Here is an 18,509-nt window from a genome sequence, read left to right on the forward strand (position 1 = left end):
TTAAGAGTGAACCTTTCTTACTGTTCATGCGAAGCTTGGAGCAGCAGTAATTATGCATCAATGTTACATGCATGATAGCTTCAAGGGCAGAATGCCTGGTAATATATAACTATGCAACTTTCTTACCACATTAAGGCGATGTAGAACCACGTCAATGAGATAGTAATCTGAATGGACCTGCAAAGATGAGATTATCAAATCTTTCACGCAAGTTCTACTTAGTTGCATAATAAAGTAGGATCATCACATTTTAAAATGATGCTTTCACCACACAATCAAACAACATATTTTTGCAAACCTACATATCTAACAGGTAAATTAGGAACAAGAAAATCTTGAAATTACAGCAGATACTTTCACCCTGTAAGCATTTTGAGATGTGAAAAGTGTAAGCGCGTCGAAAGAAAGACTCTGAAAAGGTAAAGCGACTGGTTTGATCTTTTGCACTTTTGTCTTTTCAAATTAGAGCCCACCAAAATTGTCTTGCTAGTGTCAGCAATTGGTTATCTTTATAAATAAACACCAGCAGCCTTCATTCTTTCCATATCTCTTCACTCAGAAAAAAAAGAAAAATGGCTTTAACACTTCATTCTTCCACCTCTCTTATGAAATCTAAAGATAACAGAAGTTCGAGAACTTCTGATGATCACACTAGTGCGGTTAGTTTTGCTCAGATGAAACAAACATCAAGCCAGCAGCGAGCAAAGAATTCAGCTCATGAAGCCCAACTTTTACCGACAGAAGGAATCTCCTCGCATTCAGAAGGAAGGAATGAGCTGCGGGAGAAACTTCATGGGATGACAGCTCCTCATAGTCATAGCCACGAAAATTTGAGGGTGCCTGTTTTCGTCATGCTACCGCTTGACACAATATCTGTAGGGGGGAATCTGAACAAACCAAGAGCAATGTTAGCTAGTTTGATGGCCTTGAAAAGCTCAGGAGTTGAAGGAGTTATGGTTGATGTGTGGTGGGGACTGGTAGAAAAAGATGGACCTCTGAAGTACAATTGGGAAGGCTATGCTGAGCTCATAAAGATGGTCAAGAAGATCGGTTTGAAGCTTCAAGTCGTCATGTCTTTTCATCAGTGTGGAGGAAACGTTGGAGATTCTTGCAAGTAAGTATAATATTATTGCTCTTGTATACCTCTTTCCCTCTGTAACAGTTAACAAAAGGCCTTTTCTGATCTACTCATTACATTAATGCATGAATTTTCAATTGGAACAAGAAGCCTGCTTTAGAATATTCACTAATAGCATAACTTATCTTCAATAGAAAGAGTAGCTTAGTCCATCTCTTTTGGATTTCATTTTTCTTCAGCTAGAAGGCTTAGCATATACAACATCACCCTACTAAACCGTAAGCGAGGTATTTACTCGTCCACCAAAAAACATATGTAAAGTTGTAATTGTAAACTAGACTTATCTTGAATGGATCTACATAAACGTTTAGCTTTTGTATCTAATGTACGTAGAGAGGATGCTATACTAATTTTTAATAGTTGCTGCAGTATTTATAGATTCTGGTCTGCATTATCCAAAGTTCCAACTTAGTTGAAGAATTAAAGATTAATTGTCTTGTCATCCAGAAGAAGGATGCTCAAGTTGAAGATGATAGTAACACTTTTATCTGGTATTGTCATTGCAGTATTCCTCTACCACCATGGGTACTTGAAGAGATTAGCCAAAATCCTGACCTTGTCTACACCGATAAATCAGGTCGTCGCAACCCCGAGTATATATCCTTGGGTTGCGATTCACTAGCTGTTCTTAGAGGAAGAACACCAATCCAGGTCTATTCTGACTTCATGAGGAGTTTTAGAAAGAGATTCAAGGACTACATTGGAGATGTTGTTGTGGTAAGGCTTCTAATTCTATTCTAGCTTTTCCTTATCACTTATTATTACATGGCTTGTTGAATCACTAAAGTTTATTATATAACATTCCATAGGAATGAAAATATTAAGATTTCTAATGGTACTGCAAAATGAAATAAAAGACGAGATATTTTCCACGTATAATATATAAAATAACCAAGTATACAGATAGAAGAAAGCCGATATATATAAGAGAAGCAGGAAAAAGATTTTAAAGGTAGCTGAGATTATCGAGATCAAGATATTCATACAACAAACTTTTAGATTGCACTATAAAAGGATTCAACTGTTGCTCTTTACTTTTCAGTGATTTAATACATCCGCCAGTTTCATTAGAGCTATATGTGTTATGAAGCTAAAATTCTTTTGAAAAAATCCAAGCTAAGCCCAACGAGAAAGATCTTTCAAGAAGAACTATCATGCTTATGAAATTGAATAATTCCTTTGCTATGCTTAAGATAATATATGTTTAGCTTCTTATGTGTTTAACAGCTAACAGTCTAGCTTAAGGTAAAACTAAGCTAAGCTCAACCAGAAAGATCCTTCAAGAAGCATTGCTATGCTTATGAGCTCAAATAGTTCCTGTGCTATACTAAGGATAATATCTACATAGTTGACTAGGCTTATGAAAATCCTCAAATATCAATTATTAAGGTCCCATAATATATTCATGTTATATAATACAGACAATAGCTTTCACCTTCTGAAAACATTCCAAATTTGTCTTTTATAATCAGGAGGTCCAAGTGGGGATGGGACCCTGTGGAGAGCTAAGATATCCATCCTATCCAGAAAGCAATGGCACCTGGAGATTTCCTGGAATAGGGGAATTCCAATGCTATGACAAGGTAATTCCTTAATGGTTACCACACAAAATGGAGTCGTCTTGTTCATGTGTCATAAGTTTACTGAATTGTTTATCTAAAACAGTATATGAGAGCTTCGCTGGCAGCAGCAGCAGAGGCAATCGGGAAAGATGACTGGGGACAACGAGGGCCTCACGATGCTGGACAATACAACCAGTTTCCTGAAGATACTGGCTTTTTTCAGAGGGATGGTACGTGGAACAGTGAGTATGGACAGTTTTTCATGGAGTGGTACTCCGGCAAGCTACTTGACCATGGAGAAAAGATCCTCAGTGCAGCAAATATAATATTTCAAGGGACAGGAGCCAAACTATCAGGAAAAGTGGCCGGAATTCACTGGCATTACAAGACAAGATCTCATGCAGCAGAGCTAACAGCAGGATACTACAATACTAGGCATAGAGATGGCTACCTACCAATAGCAAGAATGATGGCAAAACATGGTGTCGTCTTGAACTTCACTTGTATGGAAATGAGGGATGGAGAGCAGCCAAATGAAGCTAACTGCTCGCCAGAAGGTCTAGTCAGGCAAGTCAAGATGGCGAACTAAACTTGCAGGAACAGAGCTTGCAGGAGAGAATGCGCTGGAGAGGTATGATGGAGGAGCATTCTCACAAGTGTTGGCAACAAGTAGATCAGATTCAGGAAATGCATTGAGTGCATTTACCTATTTAAGGATGAATAAGCGGTTATTTGAAGCAGAGAACTGGAGGAATTTGGTTGAATTTGTCAAGAGCATGTCCGAAGGTGGTAGAAGCACAAGACTTCCAGACAGTGACAGGGTCGGGACTGACCTGTATGTGGGATTTATCAAGCAAAACAATGTGAGGAAGGAAAGTGAAGCCGCTCTTGTATAATTGCACATATGTATATGTATAGGTGCACAAATTAAGAGAAGTCGAAGCCATACAGAACAAATATTACAAGAATATACAGATCCGAGTAGATCAAGCATAAGTCAGACACTGAAAATGGTTACAAGACTATCTTGGTAGAAGATGGAAAGAGTTATGAGCGCTCCAAGCAATACATAACTCTTACTAAAGGGTTACAGCTAAAGGCAACCTCTAAGTGTCCAATGAGGAGTGGAGAAGTTCAATGGCTAACCAATTTATATCTTGTTCCAGGAACTCATGGCTATTGCTTCCCTGCATAAAGCTTTTATATTTCATTCTTTCTTGATACCTGTAGACATTTGTTAAATGTGTACTGTTATTTTAATATTATCTGAATAATGGTGATCATAGTGCTCTTGGTTAGATGATATATGTGTCAGATGTCATATACTATACATACAGGGTTGCAGTGAAACTGCACTATCAAAACACCCCACAAGAAGTGGCAGCATAAGAAAACAAAGCTCATACCGGGCAATGGGAATTATGTGTCCCTCCTCTTACATACTTTTTGTATTCCTCCAACAAACTAGCAGCACTAGCAGTTGATCAATATGATGATGGTTCATTCCACATTACAATAACAAAGAAATAACTTCCAATTTTCAACACCATTACTAGCAACCAATGAATCAATTTATGGAGTTGCGGCAGCTTCAGATATATAAAAGCAATACATCAAATGGTTTCTCAGTAAGATGCGTACTTTTCTTGTATTCTCATATAACCTAAACTCATATCATTCCCAGCTTATTTCACATCAAGAGAAAATCTATGAGCAAACATAATGCTTCCCACCGATGCACTTATAAAGGAAGGGGAATAAAATTGAGAAAGCATGTAAAGGAACAATGTAATTAAACTATCATCTCAAAGCTGGAATTATAATAAACAATTATAATCCCATTTTATTGGGTCTAGGGAATAGCCAAGTCTGCAAGCAAGCTTGTAGAGTGGTCTTTAGAATTTGAGGTATCCATTGAACTAATAAAGACAAACATGCACCGTTTCTAGCAACCCAAGTTTACTATTAACAGAATTCAGCTTTTAAGCAATGGGCAGTTAACAGCTCTTAGCCGACACTGGAAGAGCATTAGAATGTAGAAGAAATACATGCTTCCAGAGTGCATTACACCTGAAGCTTTTGACCAGTCTTGAGTACCTTCGACAGCTGAATCTACTTGACATTAAAGACCAAATAAAAAAATTTGCCACTTCACTTTATACAGCCCACCTGAAAACCTGTCAATGCATATATTTCAATTAATTAGTCAAAAATAATGTACCTTCCAACTCTTGAGACACCAGATAAAGCTACTAAAAGTCCTGAAATTTTGCAATGCAGGTATGAGATCTTGGCATCTGAAACTATTTCTAATGTTGATAGTCGAGAATCAATAAATTGATATGATTACAAGATCAAATATATAACTATAATATGATATTGATAATTTTAACAAATTTGCTTATTTCCTTATGTATTGTCTGCTTCACCTATAGAAACAGGCCTTCATTGTAATATGAAATCAAGAGGAACCTAAAAACTAATCAGATTATATGTGGATGTAGGTCAAATCGTTGAACCAACCAAACACCTTATCTATCTCATCCACCAAACCCAACACCCTTGAGAGGCTAAACCATCCAACTCATGACATACACATGAATAATACTCCCTCCGTCCCGCTTCAAATGACCCTAAATTTTTCGGCACGGAGATTAAGGAATGTGTGATAAATGTGTAGAGTGGTGGTGGGACCATCCAAAAAGTAGTGTTAAATATTTCTAAATTTGGGTTGGGTCATTTGAACTAGGACAACCCAAAATAGAAATAGGGTCATAAGCGGGACGGAGGGAGTATACTTCATACAAACATTATTACTAGCAGAAAAATTAGTACTACTATTCTGGAAGAGTGAATTGTAATTGGTAACCGTTCTAGGAGTGTTCCGGCGGAGCAGGACCGGAGCCAGCGCCGCGGAGGGTTTCAATCAGATCACCAAGCTCCTTCCGTGCTGATTCTCTGCCAAACATGAACCCATACCTGCCATTAAACACGAAGCACATTACAACACAAACACAAACCTATTTTCTTTTTCCTATTTTTCTTAGTTCTTTTTAGAGAGGGAGAGAGAGACAAGAAGAGAGTTGATAGGGAAAAAAACTACCAAAAGGAGACGCCGGAGAAGATAGCGGCTGTAGAAACGGTCTGTACGAGACTGAAGCTGGTCTTCTGCATTTTCGACTTTGCTACTTGGAGAAACGGAAGATCACTGTATACATATACTACTACCTCGTCATTTTATTTTTCTAATTTGATAAATAAATTTTTGGGTTATTAGTGGAACACGAACAAGAGAATACCCTAAACACTCTATCCGATTTGTCCATTTTGTCAAAATAAGGTCGAAGACATCACTATTTCTCAACTATCTACTGCAAGGCTGCAAACATGATTTCATAAAACATATTCCAAAAAATAAACAATACATCAAAAAACCACACTCACTCGAGCATACTTTTTACACACATCACCCTCCTTCACATTTGATTCTAGACAAACACATACCAAGATTGAGCTCAACACCAAAATCAGGCAAAGTGGATTAGTTTAGTTCGTTAAAAACAGATTCTAAAACACAGATTTAAAAAGCAAACAATTCATCAAAAAACCACACTCACTCGAGCAGTGCAAATGTTGCTAGTGGCCTTGACTTTGGAACGCCGCTGCCGGAGCTCGGAGGCGAGCGACTGGGCGTGCCTGCGGGACTGGGTCTACTGCAGCAGGGTGGGGGGGGGGGGTCTCGGGTTCCTACAGTGATGTGATGACGCCGGACACGGGAGGGAGGGGCGGCGGCGCTGGCTTGGTTCCAGCAGAGAGAGTTCAGAGAGATGGAGGCGTGATTTTCAGATTAGGCATTTAGTATTAAAAATAAAATTTGTCTTTAATTATATTTTTAATTAAAATCAAATTTTATTTTAATACTCCATCCCTCCCACTCCAGGCTCATTTTCATTTTTGGATAAAAAAGTTATACTTAATTGATGTGGACCACACTCCTTTACTACCATTTTCTTATTAAAAAGTAAATTTCTTTAATCTTCGTGCCAAAAATAAGTGAACCTATTAGAGTGGGACGGAGGGAGTATAACAAAATGAACATTAAAAAAATTGTTTGTTTTAGAAAAAAGAATGAAGTAGCAATTACACCCCCTAATGTGGACACCCGGTATACCTCCATACTCGATATTGGATCAATTAAGCCTCTTGTGTCCCAAATCAGTGCAATTAACCCATCCCTTCAAATGCTGTTACACGGTCATTTGTTATTTATTTATTTTTTTAATTCGATAGTGAGTTCCACATTTTTTAAATGTCCAATAGCAGAAGCCTACGTGTCCCCTTGCACTCCTCTTCGTCAAATTAAGCGACAACATAAATGTTGCCATATTTGTCATCTTCCTCACCTCGATAGTACAGACAACAGCAATTACCACTGTCATTCCTCCTTGTCTCAGCAAAAAAGGCATTGTCGTTCGCCTTCTACAATATTTGGCAACAACAATAACCACCACAAGATCCAGTCACCATGTCCAACTATTATAGTCTCATTCTCCATTCTCACTGCGCCACCATCGACTTTCAAAGCCGCCGCCTCCGTCAGCTCCTTTACTCGACAAGATGGCCACAACAAATAAAAAGGCGCTTGTCGCCTGCCGTCGAGACTCAATCTTCCCCTTTCTCACCTCAGTTTGACAACAACAGTTTAAACCGTTTAGAGCCAAGAAAATGCAAGTCCATTGAGATTTTATTATTGGCAAATGTAGGGCTGAGCATAGAACCGACCGAACCGAAAAAACCGACCGAACCGATCATTTTCGGTTCGGTTCGGTTTTTAGTTTTCTGGTTCGGTTTTCGGTTCGGTTTTAAGATTGAAAAACCGATGATATATCGGTTCGGTTTCGGTTTTATATTTTTGGTTCGGTTATGAACCGAACCGAACCGATACTTAATATATATATATAATAAAACCCTAGACATTTTTCATTTCCCACCCCAAACCCAAATCTGGGCGCCGCACTCCCCCTCCCCTCCATTTCAAAATGAAAACCCTAGAAGCAGGCGCCGCGCTCCCCCACCCCAAACCCAAATCTGCTGGTCCTTGAAGCAGTCGTCGGCGCCGCACGCCGCTGGAGCAGTCGCTGGAGCTTGAAGCAGACCAGCACGCCGCACGCCGCACGCCGCACGCCGCTTGAAGCAGAGAGAACGGCGGGGACGCAGAGCTTGAAGCAGACCAGCACGCCGCAGCCTGAACCACGCCGTTCGACCGTGAGAACGGCGGAAGAGATGAAGCTAGAGAGAGAGAATCATACTAGAATTCAAAGGCAAAGCTCTCTCACATTTTCGAATAGGCTGGAAGAATCATTTTTTCGAATTGGTAGATTCAATGTTTTTTGGAAAAAAAAAATGTCGGTCGGTTCGGTAACCGACCGAAACCGATCGGTTTTGGCGGGTTCGGTTCTTGTCGGTTTTTAAGGTAATGTCGGTTCGGTTCGGTCTGTCAACTGTCAAGTTCGGTTCGGTTTCGGTTTCTTCCAAATGGGTCGGGTCGGTTCGGTTTTGAACCGATGCTCAGCCCTAGGCAAATGAGTCCATTACAAAGGAAAATTGAGTGAAAAAATCCGCCGAAATTTGTAAAGCTTTCTCCCACAAATGCAGCAACTCATTGTAGGTGGTGCAGTTGGCTCTCTGATCGAGAGCTTGGTTGCGATTGTTGGTTGTGACTTGAATGTCATCGTTGTTGACGTAGGCATCGCAGGTAGGGATGTCAATCGGGCCAGCCCACCGGATTTTCGGGCTAGCCCTATCGGGTTCCGGGTTAGTCGGGTGCAGGCTAATCGGGTTGGAGATTTTTTCGGGTTGTAAATCTTCAACCCTAACCCTAAACTTTCGGGTTTCGGGCTAGCCCATCGGGCTAATCAGGTTAAAGGCGTAAAAATAAAATTATCATTTGTATTCTATTATTCCTAATAATCTAATGTATAATGTATAAAATATACATAGATATTAAAGATATAAGTTATATAGCAAAGCATGAAATGCCAAAATATAAGATATTCAAGATTATATAAACAAAATTATATTAAAATGAGATAGTAAAATTTAACATGTATCAATGCACTAGAATCAATCTGGATTATTACTGAATAATTAGTGGATTTGCCATGCACGTCTCATTGACAGAAAAAAAAAATTGGTATCACTTTAAAATGAGATACTAATAATTAATTTCTAACTAATGAAATACTAATAATCAATTTCTACAAAAAATCCGTAATTAATTTCACTTTTTTTTAATGAGATTGCACACACACACACACACACACACACACATATTCTAACTAATTAATTTCACTTTTTTTAATGAGGCTACATATATATATTTAAGCAAATACCATAGATCTAAACATAGCAGAAGTTTAAACTGGATGCATCAATCACAATTCCGTCAGCCCACCGGGCCAGCCCATCGGGTTTTCGGGCTAGCCCTATCGGGTTCCGGGTTAGTCGGGTGCGGGCTAATCGGGCTGGTGGTTTTTTCGGGTTGCGATTTTTCAACCCTAACCCTCTAATTTTGTCGGGTTATTCGGGTCGGCCCACGGGTTTCGGGCTGCATTGACATCCCTAATCACAGGTGAGGTTGAAGCGGTCGCTGTTTGTTTGATCGAAAGAGATTGGGAATGTTGCAAGGATGAAGGTAAAGAGGAAGATGAATGGAAGGGGACACGTGGGCTTCTGCTATTGGACTTTCGAAAATGTGGGACCCACAATCAAATTAAAAAAATTAAATAACAAAAGCCATGTAACGACATTTGAAGGGAGAGGTTAATTGCATCGATTTTGGGACATCAAGGGCTTAGTTGATCTAATGTCGAGTAGGGTATACGCTCTAGAGGTGTCCACATTAGGGATGTAATTGCTACTTAACTCTAGAAAAAAAAAATTGTCCACTAAAATAAAAAAATTGAAAATTGATTATACTTACCATTTTATTCTTTACATAAAAAAAACTTAAAAACTATTTAATTCTATGCTATTCGGGAGTTCTCTGCACTCCCCGGATAGATGTCTGTTACGTGTCCTAAGTTTATTTATCAATTTATTTAAATTTAAATCGTATTAAAAGTTAACTTTGTTAACTTTCATCTGTGTAATCATCATAGTAAATCTTGATTTTCAACTTTTATATGTTCAAGAAGGATCTGTCATATACATATTACAAGTCTTTGTGGTATAACAATTCATTTCGACAGTCCATTTCTTAAGTCTGGCATAGATTGTCTTTGATTGGCAAAAATATATTTAAATGCAAATATATATTTTAACTTATAGTTGTGGGAAATATTAATTTTAGATATAGTTGTGGGAATATGAAGGGGCTTAATTGCACCCATGTCTGCCATCTTTCTCAAGATTCGATCAATCAAGTCCCTCATATTCCAATTTGGGTGCAATTAAGCCCCTTTCGTCAGACAGCAACCTGACGCCGTTTGCATTTTTTTTTTTTTTTGCACTGCATCTCATCTCCCTCTCTGTTGGGAACTTAATGAAATATCCTAATCCTAGTTTTGATGATACCAAAATCAATAGGTTTCACTTGTAATAGACTAGAACTGTTCGAACTCAAGTGTTAGAGTTCTTTTTCTAGTTTTGTTGTTGTTCTGAAGACGGAAGACTGAAGAACGAAAGACTGAAGACTGAAGACTGAAGATGCCGACTGATGTGACGATTAAGGCAAAGTCAAATACTGATATTTTTCAAGTGTTAGAGTTCTTTTTCTACTTTTGTTGATATTTTTGCACTGCATCAATATGCTGAAGGTATCAAATGCCGAATCTTTGTCACCACACTCTCGGGGGTCGCACAGCGCTACTTTCATAATCTACAAGCTGATTCCCTTCACTCTTTTGGGGATTTATATCTCACGTTCATGAGACAATTTATCAGTGCTAGACAGGTGGGAAAAACGGTTATGTCATTAATGGACATAAAACAAGAGGATCATGAGACACTGAGAGAATATGTCGCCCGGTTCAATGTGATAGCATTGGATGTACCCGACGCGGAGTCACAAATCAAAGGATATGCATTTGTTAAGGGCTTGAAGCCAGGTCCGCTTTTTGATAAGCTCCAAATAACACCTCCACGAGATTTTGATGACATTATAGTTGTTCTACCCGGGTACCTACAATTGGAAGACGCCAAGGCAGCAAGGAAAGCAGAATCTGACAAGCACCGATCAAAGATGAGTGACAATAATGCTAAACATAATGACAGCCATTATCAACGGGCACCATACAACGGATTACCACCAAGAATTCCAATAATGGCTGTAGAAACGCAACGCAAACCATCCAGACCGACGCGGGATGAATGAGGGGGCAGAGATGGGGATGATTTGCGTAGACGAACACCTCTGAATAGGCCCGTGGATGAAATTTTTCATGCTATCAAGGATGAATGCTGGTTCTGAGCACCGTGGGATTATACCCAAGGAGATCCAAAGCCTGGACGAAATAACTCTCTATGCGAATACCACAACGCGTACGGACATTCGACTGTGCAGTGTGGGCACCTCCAACATCAGCTAGAGATTTTGGTACGGAAGGGGTTGTTAGACAAGTTCGTTGATGGACTTCACAGGGATACATCTAAAAGGCAGCGTAATGATAATCACAATCGTGGGTACGATGATAGAGAAAAAATGGGAGCTCAGGGAAGAGAAAGATGAGGTGGATACGAAGAGCATATGGGCCATGCAGAAAATAGACACAATGAGGAAAGAAGGCAAGAAGCCCCTGAGCGGCCCCCGTTCCGACGGGAAGTACACATGATCATCGGGGAAAATGGCACGCCCACATCTAACAGAGCAAAGAAACAGGTAGTACGCGCGGTCAAGACATGGCACTACGCCCAGATGGTAATGGCCATAAATGCACCACTCTTGATCCAATCATTTCATTTGGGCCAGAGGACGCCAGGCCTCTCTTGTATCCACACGACGATGAATTGGTGTTTACTGCTGAGATAGCAGGATGTCTGATCCACAGAATATTTGTAGACTCAGGCAGCGCAGTTAACATCCTGTACCTTGAATGTTGGAAAGCCATGGGACTGGAGGCAACTATTGAATCTACCAATGCCCCACTGTATGGGTTCTCGGACGAATCAGTAATGCCAGTGGAAATGATCGACTTACTAGTAACTCTGGGATGAATGAATGCAGGCAAGACTAGAATGGTCAAGTTCCTAATCATCGATGCACCAAAGCCATCATATAATGTCATCTTGGGATGACCTGCGCTGAATAGTTTTAAAGCGGTCATATCCATGCTATACTTGAAAATGAAATTTCCCATCAATGACGGAAAGATTGGAGAAGTTTGGGGCGATCAAGCTATGTCTAAAGAATGCCATGTGCGTGTGTTGACACAGCATGCTAGACACAAATGAGAAAGGAGCGCGGACAGAATAGACACAATAAAACGAGGAAAAGTAGGGATGGTCACGGCCTTGACACCAGAGAGAGAAGAGATCGCAACTCTAAGGCAAGACACGGAGAAATTACCTTTGGTTACTACCGGAGATGCGTGTCTACTTATTGAATTGCTCCCGGACAAGGAAGGGCACACGATAAGAATTGGAGCAGGAATGACGCCTGAACTACAAAAGGAAATGATCACCTGCCTGCGCAGAAATGCTGACATATTTGCTTTTTGCACAGCAGACTTGAAGGGAATTGATCAAAGTCTAGCAGAACACCGTTTAAACATAGATCCCACAGCTAAACCAGTCAGACAAAAGATGAGACATTTTGGTGCTAAGAAGGATGCGGCAATCAGAGAACAAATACAAGGACTTTTGGATGCTGGTCACATCACAGAGGTACAATACCCTGACTGGGTGTCTAACGGGTGATGGTAGAGAAGAGATTAAAGTTTGGAGAATGTGCGTAGACTGCAGGGACCTCAATGTAGCTTGTCCCAAAGATTGTTATCCACTCCCACGGATAGACCAACTCGTAGACATAACTTCAGGTTGTGAATTTCTATCAATGATGGACGCGTATCAAGGGTATCACCAGATAAAGATGCAGCCACAAGATGTGATCAAAACAGCCTTCGCAGTCTGTGCGGGACTGTTCGGATGGCTGAGTATGCCATTCGGGCTTAAAAATGCTGGCGCTACCTACCAGCGCATGATGGATCGGATCTTTAAGGAGCAACTCCAGAGAAATTTCTCAGTTTACGTAGATGATATGCTAGTGTGAAGTGTCAAAGCCAGCACCCACATAAAAGACTTAGATTAGAAGAAATTTTTTCGATTATACAAAAAAATAAGCTCATGCTCAACCCTGCAAAGTGCACCTTCGGAGTCCAATCAGGGAAATTTCTTGGTTATAAGGTCACACCAGAAAGAATTGAAGTCAATGCGGACAAGGTCAAGGCCATTTTAAACATGGCCGCACCACGCAATATCAAAGAAATTCAGACTTTGAATGGGAGGATAACCGCGTTGGGAAGGTTCATATCCCATTCTGTAGAGAGGAGTCTGCCATTTTTCTGGATTTTGAGAAATGAGAGTCAGTTTGAATGGAGCGACGAATGTCAACAAACTTTCCGATATCTTAAAGATTACCTAACTAAGCTGCCTGTACTGACAAAGCCCAACCCGGTGAGCCCTTATACTTATACATTTCCGTGGGAATCGAGTCGCTGAGCTCCGTCATAGTGAGAGAAGATGGTCGACATCAGAAACCAATCTACTTTGTTAGCAAAGTCATTCAAGGAGTAGATCTGAGATACACAGAGGTAGAAAAAGCAGCGTATGCTATAATGGTCACCGCGCGGAAGCTCAGGCCTTATTTTTTATCACACAAGGTTGTTGTTAGAACAACACTACCGTTCAAGCAAATCTTAGGAAGGCCAGACCTGGCGGGCAAGATGGTCAAATGGGCCATAGAACTGGGGGAGTACAAGGTTGAGTTTGAACCTCGCACAGCCATTAAAGCTCAAGCTCTCACAGACTTCATCCAAAAGACTACACGGTGGTCCATGAGGGGACCTTAGATTGCACAGGCTGATGGTTCCGTCACAAAGGAAGGATGCGGAATAGGTATATATATTACCTCGCCAGAAGGAGAGATTTATCAGTTTGCCGTCAAATTTGAGGATAGGCTATCAAACAATGAAGCCGAGTACGAAGCGTGGAAAGAGCAGCTTACATCTTAAGCGAGTTGAAAATCGAACAAGTGATAATTAAAACTGACTCTCAGCTGGTGGTCCAGCAACTCTTGGGGGAATATGAGGTCAAAGACGAACGAATGAAGACATACTTCGATCGAATTTTGGAAATCAAAAAGAAATTTTTGGGATTTGAGATACAACAAGTGTCAAGAGACGAAAACAGCAGAGCAGATTTATTAGCAAGAGTGGCCAGTGCAGTCGAACAAACGTGGAGTGATGAAATCATATTGTTGTTCGAGCCATGTAGAAGTAAATCAGCGCAGGTTCTCGTGATAGAAGAAAAGGATGATTGGAGAGCTCCAATCATACATTACCTGAAAACCGGAGAACGGATGAACAAGGACGTTTCCCAACATACAAGATATGAGAATTACTGCCTCATTAATGAACAATTGTATAAAAGGTCTTTCACACACCCTTTGCTGAAGTGCCTAACACTAGAGGAAGCCCGATTCGCACTAGAGAAGATACACCAAGGATGTTGTGGAAGTCATGCAGGATATAAGGACTTGACCCGAAGAATTATCAGAGCGGGATTTTATTGGCCAGGAATCAACGCAGACTCCAAAAAATTCGTCAAGAGATGTGGATCTTGTCAAAAACACGCCCCTAGGATTAACGTGTCAGGAGAGAATCTGGGAGTCATGTATGCGTCATGTCCTTTCGATAAATGGGCTATTGACATCGTGGGGAAATTGCTGACAGCACCAGGTGGCAAATGTTATCTCATCGTGGCAATCGACTATTTCTCTAAATGGGTGGAAGCCGAAGCTGTATCTAAAATTGACGATGGTATGGTCGAGCGGTTTATCTGGAAAAACATCTGTTGTCGATATGGAACTCCGATGATTTTAGTGTCTGACAACGGAACGCAGTTCACCAGCCGGAAAATTGAAGACTTTTGTTTAAGGATAGACATCACGCAAAGATTTGTATCGGTGGCACACCCACAAGTAGAACTGACTAACAGGACAATCTGTGAAGGGATTAAAAAACGACTAGAAAAAAGCAAGGGTCGGTGGGCTGAAGAATTAGATACTGGTGAATCAAGGACCAACACCTAAGCTAAAAAGCGATAATCATAAACTATACCTAGTGTGGATGATCGGAGAAGGTAAAATAAACGATCGGAACCTTGAGAACAAGAGGGAATTTGCTGCTGTATTCGAAAGTGAGAGATAACGTAGTCTACAGGGGAGCACGTATGTCCTATTTATAGATTACAAACGAAGGGTAAAACGGTAAATTTGTCTGTGGTGCATGCGCCTTGCGTGTTTGAGGGTAGAATGGTAACTTTGCCTTCAAGCGGGAGACTTCCCCGCGCTTTCTAGTAACTCCGCTATTGAAGAGCACTCCTCTGGCGAGAGCAGCTTCTCTGACGGATGCAGCTCCTCTGGTGGAGATGACTTCTCTGGCGAGGGTGATTTCTTTGGCGAACATGATTCCTCTGGCAAGAGCCATTACTCTGGTGGGTGAGATGTCTCTGGTGAATGAGATTCCTCTGGTGGGAATGGTTCCTCTGGCAAGTACGACTCCTCTGGTGAGGATGATTCTTCTGATGAGTGTGTTTCCTCTGCCATACTTGTTCCGCTGGTGGGGCCGATTCCTCTGATTTGCATCATTTCCCTACTCTGCATATATCACTCCTCATCAGATACAATGTTATGGGCTCACCGAACGAGCACGAAAACAACTACTGGAGAAGCTCCATTCACTTTGGTTTACGGGGCGAACACTGTAATTCCGGCAGAGGTAAGATTGGTGTCACATCGCCTAGCAACTTATAACCCATTCAGAATGAGGAGCAACGCAGGATGGATTTAGATCTAATTGAGTTACAGAGGGAAGAGGCACGGATCAGAGTGGCAAAGTACAAGAGCATAATCAGGGCTGGATACAACAAGAAAATGAAACAACGCAGGTTTGAAAAAGGAGATTTGGTCTTGAAAAGGGCGGATGCCTTGAAACCCACCGAAAAGTTCGAAGCCAATTGGGAGGGACCTTTTATTGTCACGGAAGCTTTAAGAGGAGGAGCTTACCACCTGTCAGATCAGGACGGGAGGCCGCTTACCAGGCCTTGGAATATCAACAACCTGAAGAAATTCTATGTTTGAGATCCAAAGCAAGTAACATATTGTAGACCAAACATGTAATACCCGGGCTTTTGATGACGTGTTTAATTGCTTGAGTTTGAGTAATTAGGGTTTAGATCCCTTGTTAGAATTTACTTTGTAAAGAGATGATGAGTTATGTGAAGTTTCTTGTTATTTTTTTTAAAGACGTTGAGATGTTCTTTTAATGATGTGAGGATGATGTGGAATTTTATATCCGTAATTGAGTTTGAGAATTTGAATAATTCGAGATAATTATTTGAATGAGAACGGTGAACTCGGAGGTGAGATCTGAGTCCGTTAAGACGTTTTTGAAGTTTTTGACTTTTTGATGATGAATAGTAAAATACTGCTATTTCGTCTTTTTGTCGACTTTCAAAATCTTACGTGCACGTCGTCGAGAAATATTCTTAGTTTTTCAATACGAGTCCAATAATGAAAGTTTTTATTTTTGGACGACGAGTGAATAGTAAACCGGGATTTCTCGATAAACAAACCGAGCTCGTTTATCAGATTTTCGAGAACGGGCTTACGTTTTCTATATTTATATAGAATTACGAGTATAATGAAAGTGAGTAGAGGTTGAGAGGGCGAGTAACGAAGAGTATGGGTAGTTAGTCGTTAAAACGAGACGAGACGAGATATTTAACGGCTAAATATCTAGACCTACCCTACCCTTGACCACCCCCCAACCGCCCAAGCCCCCCTTTTCTTTAAAGTGTCGGCTGTTAGCAGCCAACACCCCTCACTTTTCATTTTAAAATATCTCACACACACTAAACACACACACATCTCACGCACATGCTCCATTAAAACTTGGAGTTGGAGCTTTCGAGCTCCGTTTTGAGCGAGGAGACGAGCCCCGATCATCTTTCCGATCACACATCTAGGTAAGAGTCATCTCTACCTACGCTTTGATGGTTAGATTTTCGAGATTAGTCGACGTCGAAAAACGTCGAACTCTCGACTTTATTTTGAAACGATGTCGGATCGTTGTGAGTTTTTAGTATGTTGTTCTTGGGTAGTTGTTGAGCATGTTTAATGAAAGAGTTAAGGACGGTACCCTAGCTATGAAACCCATGAGGGCAGCCCGTCTATGTTCGTCGTCATAGCTCATCCTTCGATTTTTATTTAATCGTTGTGGCTTGATATATGTGCTTAGGAGCATGCTAGGTTTGTTGTATGTTAAATTTGTATTTTTCCAAGCATGATAGTCTTGAGTTATGTACGTGCATGGCTGTTTTGTGTCGTGAGTTATGAGCGTTGCATGAAGAATGTTTGTATGTTGTTGTGTTCTAAGATGGAAGTTGAGCATGAAAGATTAAGTTTGAAGTTTTGAGGAATGTTAGATAGAGAGAAGCATGAGAACCGTATGGTTGATGAGCATGTTAGATTTATTTTGAAGTCTGGAGAAATGGTAGGAAATGTGTAGGATGTTTGCATGAGTTTGCAGAGCATGCGTGAGTTTGAACTTGGCTGGCTGTTGAGTTCAGCTCTGGCTGTTGAGTTAGCTCTGGCAAGTCAGCTCTGGCGAGTTAGCTCTGGCTGTTGAGTCAGCTCTGGCTGTTGAGTTAGCTCTGGCAAGTCAGCTCTGGCGAGTTAGCTCTGGTTGTTGAGTCAGCTCTGGCGAGTTAGCTCTGGCTGATTGAGTCAGCTCTGGCTGCCAAAGTCAGCTCTGGCAAGTCAGTTCTGGCTGCCAAAGTCAGCTCCGGCAAGTCAGCTCTGACTGCCAAAGTCAGCTCTGGCCAGTTAGCTCTGGCTGATTGAGTCAGCTCTGGCTGCCAAAGTCAGCTCTGGCAAGTCAGCTCTGGCTGTTGAGTTGAGTTCAGCTCTGGCTGTTGAGTCAGCTCTGGCTGTTGAGTGAGTTTCAGCTCTGCCGAGTCAGCTCTGCAATGAGAGTTTCAGCTCTGCCGAGTTAGCTCTGCAGAGAGAGTCAGCTCTACAGAGGGAGTTTCAGCTCTGCAGGGTAGAGGAGTTAAGTGTTTAAGTGTTAAGTTTTATTTTCCTATGCGAGTTTAAGTTAGTGAGTTTTTTGTTATAATGATCATTCTTCTCATCGATTCTTCATAGCAATGAAGGTCCTTTTGGGAAGTAAAGAAGTGGGGAGAGAGTGATGTTCCCCATAAATACGAGACGCAACGAGGTGGGATTTTCTATGCTAAAATCAAGATGTTTATGCGTTTGATGTATTGATGTATTGAAGTACGATGTATGATTAAAATGGATATTAAATGCAATGATGTTTTATTTTCCTTTCAAAGCTTGAACTGAAAATATATTTTGAAGTTATTGCATTGCCAAATTATTTGAGTTTTTAGTATGTTATCTATCTGGATGAGAAATGATATCGGTTCTACGCGAGGTAGAATTAGTGTACACGGTGGTCGTGAGTCATCTTTCAGGTTGGCCGATCACAGTGCTGTAGAGGGAGGCCTCCCTCTCAGTACATTAGTTA

General features: G+C 40.9%; 1 protein-coding gene and 1 long non-coding RNA gene across 2 annotated transcripts; one reads left to right on the forward strand and one right to left on the reverse strand.

The window, feature by feature from the left end:
* Positions 1-496: 496 nt before the first annotated feature.
* Positions 497-4,000, forward strand: LOC130992798 (beta-amylase 3, chloroplastic). Its single transcript, XM_057917544.1, is given in 5 exon segments — positions 497-1,114; positions 1,645-1,855; positions 2,611-2,721; positions 2,804-3,283; positions 3,285-4,000. Coding segments are annotated over 5 exon segments (1,656 nt in total). The 5' UTR covers positions 497-572; the 3' UTR covers positions 3,597-4,000.
* Positions 4,001-4,492: 492 nt separating this feature from the next.
* On the reverse strand, positions 4,493-6,586 carry LOC130992799 (uncharacterized). Its single transcript, XR_009091403.1, has 4 exons — positions 6,318-6,586; positions 5,804-5,908; positions 5,570-5,679; positions 4,493-4,877 (listed from the first exon to the last, which is right to left on the reverse strand). It is a non-coding gene; the product is annotated as an uncharacterized LOC130992799 (long non-coding RNA).
* Between the last annotated feature and the right edge of the window lie 11,923 nt (positions 6,587-18,509).

The sequence above is a fragment of the Salvia miltiorrhiza genome, chromosome 7 (genome assembly GCF_028751815.1).
Source record: "Salvia miltiorrhiza cultivar Shanhuang (shh) chromosome 7, IMPLAD_Smil_shh, whole genome shotgun sequence".
Classification (NCBI taxonomy): Eukaryota; Viridiplantae; Streptophyta; class Magnoliopsida; order Lamiales; family Lamiaceae; genus Salvia; species Salvia miltiorrhiza.